This window comes from Notolepis coatsorum, assembly GCF_963971535.1.
Source record: "Notolepis coatsorum genome assembly, chromosome: 1".
NCBI lineage: Eukaryota > Metazoa > Chordata > Actinopteri > Aulopiformes > Paralepididae > Notolepis > Notolepis coatsorum.
In genome coordinates, this window is record NC_140165.1 from 221,206,121 (window position 1) to 221,214,224 (window position 8,104).

General features: G+C 43.2%; 1 protein-coding gene across 1 annotated transcript in view; it reads right to left on the bottom strand.

Moving 5' to 3' along the window:
* Positions 1–2,092: 2,092 nt before the first annotated feature.
* Positions 2,093–8,104, bottom strand: part of veph1 (ventricular zone expressed PH domain-containing 1) — a gene marked incomplete at its 5' end in the record, with an annotated part of 371,113 nt that continues 365,101 nt past the window's right edge. The window contains 2 exon segments of the mRNA XM_084328762.1: positions 2,093–2,386; positions 7,057–7,110. Coding sequence (XP_084184888.1) covers positions 2,204–2,386; positions 7,057–7,110 — 237 coding nt within the window. The 3' untranslated portion in view covers positions 2,093–2,203.

Consider the following 8,104-nt stretch of genomic DNA (forward strand, 5'->3'; position numbering starts at 1 on the left):
AGCATACTGTATCACCAAATAGAGAGCAGACTGTATCACCATTTGTTGCTATATACGGTTTTCATCTTCATCTTCAGTTGCATAATGTGAATAATGAGAACAATCACTGACTGGACTATGGTGAGAGCTGGGCTACATTGGATTCTGATGTGAATTGGCCTACTATAGTTGAGATACTTCAAATCTGAGTGTTTCCATTGCCTTCCTGAGCACATTTTAATTATGGGAGAGGGTCAATTACTTTTTTACATTACATGGCGTCAGAATCGGACCATGCTCAATTGACCTATCTCAAACCCTGCCCTCTTTTCTTGATCCTCCAATCACAAATGTTGATTCCCTCGGACAAACAAAGTTGATTTCCCCAATAAAAATGCCTTGAAAGACCTCAGTCCAACATGAACAATTATAAGAATGTAACATAACAGCTGAATACAGAACTGTGACGTCTATACAGCTGGTTTGAATGTGTTACAGTGTGTGTGTGTGTGTGTGTGTGTGTGTGTGTGCATGTGCTTGGGTGTGTGTGTGAATGAGTGAGTGAGTATATATGCTGGTAGAGTTCTGTTTAGTGTTAGCAGTACTACAGTATTACTGCATACATATTCTGTTCTAGAACATAGGACCACAATTCACACAAACACACATGCCTGCCCACCCACATGTGCGTGTGTGTGTGTGTGTGTTTCAGTGGAGTTCTGTTCAATGTTAGCATATAATATCATCTTGTTAGCACGTGATGTCATCAACAATGTGATGTTCTCTCCTTCAACTTGGTGTAATTTGTTTATGGATGCTTGGAGTGATCCTCTACAGCTGAAAAACAAAACAAAACAATATACAACAACAAAAACCTGCTTTGTGTGTGTGTGTGTGTGTGTGTGTGTGTGTGCATGCACATCTGTAATTTGTATTTGTGTGTTTATTCGCATTTGTATCTGTATGTTTATTCATGTGTTTGCATCTGTATATGTATACCTTTATGTTTCCAAGTGTTCCTCTCACAGGTGATGTGCATGACTGTGTGTACTGTATGTTTATGTATGAACATGTGTGCTTCCATCTGTGTGTATATTACAGTATGCCCTCAGTGTTGTCACTGGTATGCGATAGCCTATCTGTATATATTCTGTCCTCAATGTCACCACTGGTATGCGCTAGCCTATCTGTGTGTATATTCTGTCCTCAATGTCGCCACTGGTATGCGCTAGCCTATCTGTGTGTATATTCTGTCCTCAATGTCGCCACTGGTATGCGCTAGCCTATCTGTGTGTATATTCTGTCCTCAATGTCACCACTGGTATGCGCTAGCCTATCTGTGTGTATATTCTGTCCTCAATGTCGCCACTTGTATGCGCTAGCCTATCTGTATATATTCTGTCCTCAATGTCACCACTTGTATGCGCTAGCCTATCTGTGTGTATATTTTGTCCCCAGCATTCTCAGAGGTACTAGCCTCTCTGTGTATATTTTGTCCTCAGTGGTGTCAGAGGTATGTGGTAGCCTCTCTGTATGTATATATATAATAATAACTGGACTTTGAAGAAGTCTTTATTCTGCATGCAGTGACACACACATGTGATGGGCGGCACACACACATGTGATAGGCGGCACACACACACATGCAATTTTTTGTTGGGTCGCCGATGCGATTGAGTCTCTGCACTTGACCCATCCCGTCGTCCTTCCCCGCAAGGGCAGATAGGGGCTGCGGCGTGCGGCCGCGCCCCGGGGACCAATCCAAGTGCTCCTGTCCGTCTTCGTCAGGGACGAGACAGCGTTAACGATCTGTTGTGCATGTTTTTCCATTGGGTTTATCTTATCGGGGGGGAAACCCTTGCGAGCACGGGGAGAACATGCAAACTCCACACAGAAAGGCCCGGGAGATACCCCACCTGGGTACTTGGCAACACGGCAACCTGGTCCCCAAGCGGGAATTGAACGCTGGACCTTCTAGCTGTGAGGTGGCAGTGTTAACCACTACACCACGTGCCGCCTATATCTTGTCCTCAGTAGTGTTACAGGTATGTGGTAGCCTATCTGTATGTATATCTTGTCCTCAGTGGTGTCAGAGGTATGTTGACGGTTGAGATGTTACAGTCTCAGTCTCTCTCTCTCTCTCTCTCTCTCTCTCTCTCTCTCTCTCTCTCTCTCTCTCTCTCTCTCTCTCTCTCTCTCTCTCTCTCTCTCTCTCTCTCTCTCTCTACAGGTATGTGGTAGCCTCTCGGTTCTCTCTCTCCCGGGCCTGGGCCACAGCTACGTTGAGACACTGCAGCCACTCCACAGCGTGCTTCTCATCCTGGGCCTTCAGCACATATGTCTTACTGTCCGTAAAGATCTCGAAGGCCCGCGGCAGCCCGCGCTCACGCCGCTTCTTAGCTACCACCTGCAGACACAGGAGACACATGGAGAGCACCATGGGACGCAGAAGAAGAAGAAGATGAAGAAGAAGAAGAAGAAGAAGAAGAAGAAGAAGAAGAAGAAGAAGAAGAAGAAGAAGAAGAAGAAGAAGAAGAAGAAGAAGAAGAAGAAGAAGAAGAAGAAGAAGAAGAAGAAGAAGAAGAAGAAGAAGAAGAAGAAGATACAAATGTAAATGTTTATTTTATAATTGATCGTATAAATGAAGAAACATTTGTTAGTTTAAAATGGAATAGTACTGCTTAGAAATATACTTATACTCCACGTCATGGCTAAATGATAAGCACATCAAACTACATGCTGGTATACATCCACATAATGTTGACTGGTGGGACCCCACTGTGATGTGAGCTGGTTTACAGGATGCGTTCCTGTGTGGTTCAGGCCTGGCGGCCTACTGAAGGATGTTGAGCACTAGCTGGGCGAAGGAATTCACCCGTCACTAAACCTCCAATGACAGCTTGGGAACTATATTTGGGCATCCGTAACATGCTTTTTAAAAACCTTTTTTAAATGTTTTATAAAAAACATTCATCCTCATAGTAATGGAGTGGTGCTGAATATAGTTCAAAGTAGTTTGCTCTGGCAATCAGCTTGCAACATTGTTGGTAGACTAACATTAGCTATCGTTATATGACATTTAGCCTTTATCTTATTTCCATACTAGCGCTCGTTTCCCTATGCCTTTTCTTTTGTTGTTGTTGTTCTTAGCTCTATTCTATTCAAATTTTTTTCATGCTTTTTTCCTATTGCTAGGTTTTTTGTGAGTTTTTCCTTACCTTCATTGGGGAATGTCTGGGAGTGTTACATATTTGGATTTTATGGTGAATTTTTGTTCTTGATTTATTGTGATGTTTCTTCTTGACTTATTTAAAGAAGATATGTACAGCCCATGGAGGCATTACCTTGTGATTTCGGGCTTTACAAATAAATTTGATTTGATTTGATTTGATTTATGACCTTGATATACTGCTATCCAGCAAACAGAAGCCTGTAGAGCCAGACGAGTGGATTTATACTGTATACTGAATGTATACACACCTGCTTCTGCTTTAAAATTATTGTAGCAGTGAACAAAGCCAGGATGGTAACAATGTTGCTCCTTTACTTCTGAGTCTTCTGCCAAGTTCGCCAGGCAAAATTGTTTCTCAGTTTTGCACTGTTAACGGTTTTGCCTCCGTCAAAGTTTTAGAACATAGTTGCGCTGCTATTAAAGTTACAGTACAACAAACTTGACACCAATATATATAGTTTAGTGACCATATCTACCTAATAGCCATTGGGACAAATAAACACAACGAAAAACTCTATTCAGGGTTATTTACCTTTTTATCAACCTCTTCCACCCGGAGCCTATTTTCTGAAAATCCGCCTAAAATATATACCTGGTAAATGGAATATTGCTCCACTTCTACAAGGCCCATTTGCATATTCTTGGTATCTAGGGACATCTATGGACCTCAGTGAATGTATTCACAGTGTCAGAAATATTGTGTCTATTACTAGGCTTGCTTAAATTGTGATGAAACAAAGGAGAATATGAATGATGATTTTTCTTTGCATCTTTGACAGTGAATAACACCATGCTAATAATAACCAAACATTAAAAACTCATCATGTGTACAAAATATCTAAGGAAATGGATAAAGGGAAGATGATTAAGCAGAAGGTTCTGTATATACTGTACTGAATTTCCCCATTCGGACCAATGCAATTTGAAATATTATTATAGAATATACAATAGCAGGCTTATAAATTACCTTATTATAGCCAATTCGCACATTTATATATATATATACATATATTATCTTTCAAATGCCCGAGTTCAATTTGGATTTAGTATCACCAGGCATTATCTTTCAAATGCCCGAGTTCAATTTGGATTCAGTATCACCAGACTTGGAGACTTGTGTAACTGGGAGACTTGTGTGACTTGGAGACTTGTGTGACTGGGAGACTTGTGTGACTTGGAGACTTGTGTGACTGGGAGACTTGTGTGACTGGGATACTTGTGTGACTTGGAGACTTGTGTGACTGGGAGACTCGTGTGACTTGGAGACTTGTGTGACTGGGAAACTCGTGTGACTTGTGTGACTGAGAGACTTGTGTGACTGGGAGACTTGTGTGACTGGGAGACTTGTGTGACTTGGAGACTTGTGTGACTGGGAGACTCGTGTGACTTGGAGACTTGTGTGACTTGGAGACTTGTGTGACTGGGAGACTTGTGTGACTGGGAGACTTGTGTGACTGGGAGACTTGTGTGTCTGGGAGACTTGTGTGACTGGGAGACTTGTGTGTCTGGGAGACTTATGTGACTGGGAGACTTGTGTGACTGGGAGACTCGTGTGACTTGTGTGACTGGGAGACTCGTGTGACTGGGAGACTTGTGTGACTTGTGTGACTGGGAGACGTGGTAAATACACAGGTCACAACATGTTTACAGGAAAGTTTTGGAGTTGTATTTTGATTGTATTTGGAGTGTATTTCGTGACTGTAGGGCATTCGGGTAAATGTCTGACCCACTTCCAGTGATGAAGCTAAGCTAGGCTAACGGTCCAGGCGTTCCCTAAGCCTAATGCATGCAGAGAGACAAAAAAGGTATGTATCTTCTTGTCTAACTCCAGGGAAGATGTTAAATAAGCTAATTTCCCAAAATGTCAGAGTTGTCCTTTAATGATAATAATGTCTATATGCACCACTGTTTTCATTCATTCTGGCTAGAGCCTGTTTGTGTGATTTGAGTGTTACAGTAGCAACGTACGGGAGGCGGCACATAGCAAAGGGAGGCGGGACCTAGCGAAGGGAGGCGGGACCTAGCGAAGGGAGGCGGGACCTAGCGAAGGGAGGCGGGACCTAGCGAAGGGAGGCGGGACCTAGCGAAGGGTGAATTGGGCTTCTGTCTTCATTATGTAATCCAGCCCATTCAAATTCCAGTTAGACTGGCTACTTGTCAGTCCTGTATATTGTGTGTTTGTATTATTGTAAAAGGTCTGGCTTAAGCTGTTGGTCAAGTGGGAATTCAGGTAAAGAAAATCCTGTGTGTTACCTCAAAATATTAAAATTCAGGGTGGCATAAATACACAGAGAGCACGAGCATCGATGGCCACTGGGTTATCGACCCGGGTCATTAGGGGGCGGGGCTTAACCTGATTCATTCCGCTTCTCCCACCTGCTTGGGACGGGACGAGTGGAGTGGAGCGGCGTGGTATGATACCAAGGTGGCGGCATGCAAGCAGGCTAAACAGAGAGACGCCAACCTGCCAGAAAGAGACTGACACACGGGGGACACAGAGGAGCGCATTGAGAGGGAAAGAGGGGCGGGATTTGAGATCGGGTCAATTTGGACTCCGTGTGGGAAGCAGGTTGTGGGTTCGGTGAAGGGATCGGGGGGAGAAAAAAAACAATGGAAGTGGACTATTAGCCAGCTCTGCGGGGGAGGCGGGAGACACAGCGTCTCCGGTTAAACATCTGTCAGGTGAGACATGTGGGACAGACCAGCCCCATCTGCTTCAAATATGTAACTAAAGTATTTACCGGCCACAGGAAAAAGGTACACATTGTACGTTATGTTATAGCCATAAGTAATATATAGACGTATTTACAAAATTGCACAATGTGTACGTATTACAAATAAGTAATGTGTTGACATATTTACAAATAAGTATCTATAAGGGCGGCTACGTGGCGTAGTGGGCAAGGCGCTCGCCACTAAATCTGGAGACGCTGGGCTTGCCTGTTCGAGCCCAGCGCTCCACATTGCTTTCAGTTTAGCTGGTCGTTCATACTAATACACATTGGCCGTATTAGGGGGTGGGAAACTGATGGGTGGGGATCGGGCGTTGTGGACAGCGACTCCTACAGGTCGGTTGGTGCGCCTGCGCAGTAGAATCAGGAAGTGTCGGGGGCAGCGTGAGCCTCCCACGCGTTACTCCTCGCCACTGAGAGATCGAGCTGCGCAGGTGAAAAGATGCGACTGCTGTTACCTCAAGTACCGGAGGGGACTTGTGCTATGTATGACTTAGTCCACATTGCAGCCGGCTTGTGGGAGGCAAGAAACAGCGTCCGTGACAGGGGAGGGTTGAATTGGATGATACGAAATTGGGATGGGAGGAAAATATAGAAAATGGGAGAAAAAGTGGATAAAAAAAAAAAAAGTATCTATATTACATATTCAATAAATGTTAACTTTTAACGTATTCAGAAAATGTTTGAGTTCCCCTGATGGGGAACAAACCCAGGACACTCACTTGGGAGGCAAGTGCTTTTACCTCAAGACTAACACACTGTTACCTTAAACTAACCCTAACCCTAACCCTAACTTTCTATCTTAACCATAATTGTTAAACATTAAAACAAACCATAATCATAGTATTGCTGTGTTTGTGTCAGGGTGGGTGGGTGGTTTAGCTCACTCGCCCGCGACCACAATCATTGTTAGTAAAAACTCCCAGTATTGCTATTTATTTTGGACTTTCGCCAATAATAACTGTAAATATATTACTTATACAATAAGTAAATATATTACTTACGGCTATAACATAACGAACATTATGTACCTTCTTTCCTGTGGTTGATTAGTACATTATTTACATTTTCTGATGAGACTGCATTGACCGCACTGAAAGACTGAGACCTCACCTTGACACTCTGTACCTTGCTGAGCTCAATGGGAATGTCGTCCAGTTCGTCTTTCTGTTGAGGAAAAATGAATAATAATAAGAGACTGGAAAAATGAATAATCCAGCTTCACACTGAAAACTAAAAAGAAAAGAAATAGATTCCATTAATTGGGGACTAATAATTGTATAGTTCTCTCTCTTCCAACATGGCTGCCTGTAACCAATGACGGCAGCCGTGACCAGCGCTTCTGAGCGCTCCCTTCAAGTCCTGCCATGTGAACAGGTCTCGACACTGTCAATCAATCAATTCAACCTGAAGGCTGAATCTGACTTCCATGATGGTTCTTCAGCTGCGGTGGTTGCGCATGTATTTTCGGTGGTTCCACGTGACCCTTTTGCTAATCCCTCGTTCAGACGAGAGCAAGGTAAATGTGCTGTGATTGGCCCTCAAGGCATGTAGGCCAATCACAGCGCAGGTACCGGCGACACTTTGACGTTTGCCTTAATGCTCCACAGCGAGTTTTACACTGTAATCATGTATGGTCATGTGTTGGAGGCATCATTACGGGTCAATCAACTCAAAATGTAGACACAAGTTCATTTGGATTTGAGCGGTGAGTGTAAACCAGTGACTGTAAACATATAACCAGTCCAAAACAAGGGAGGATCCTAACAATTGTCTGAGTCACTCTGAGTCACTCTCTTATAGGGAGGTGTAGTGGTTACGTCATTGTTGTTCCCGGCCGGTCCACCTCGCAAAATTGCAACGTATTTCCCCATTGCCCATTTCTAAATTATCTTGTTTAAAACAAATAAAGCATGAACATTTGCATGGTGTACCTTTCTGTGCATATTCATCCACAATCTATAGCTCAACATGAAAATATTCGCAATTAATCGTTAAAAAAATCGCAGAATTTCTTTTCAACCAAAAATGCTTAAACAATAATGTTAGTGATAGAAGGGAACTCATTTTGTGCAAAAATGGAAAGCTTGCCAATGTTCATGAGGCAGAATTGTTACAATAGCCGATAATCCATTTTCCCAATGATAAATCCCTATACGGG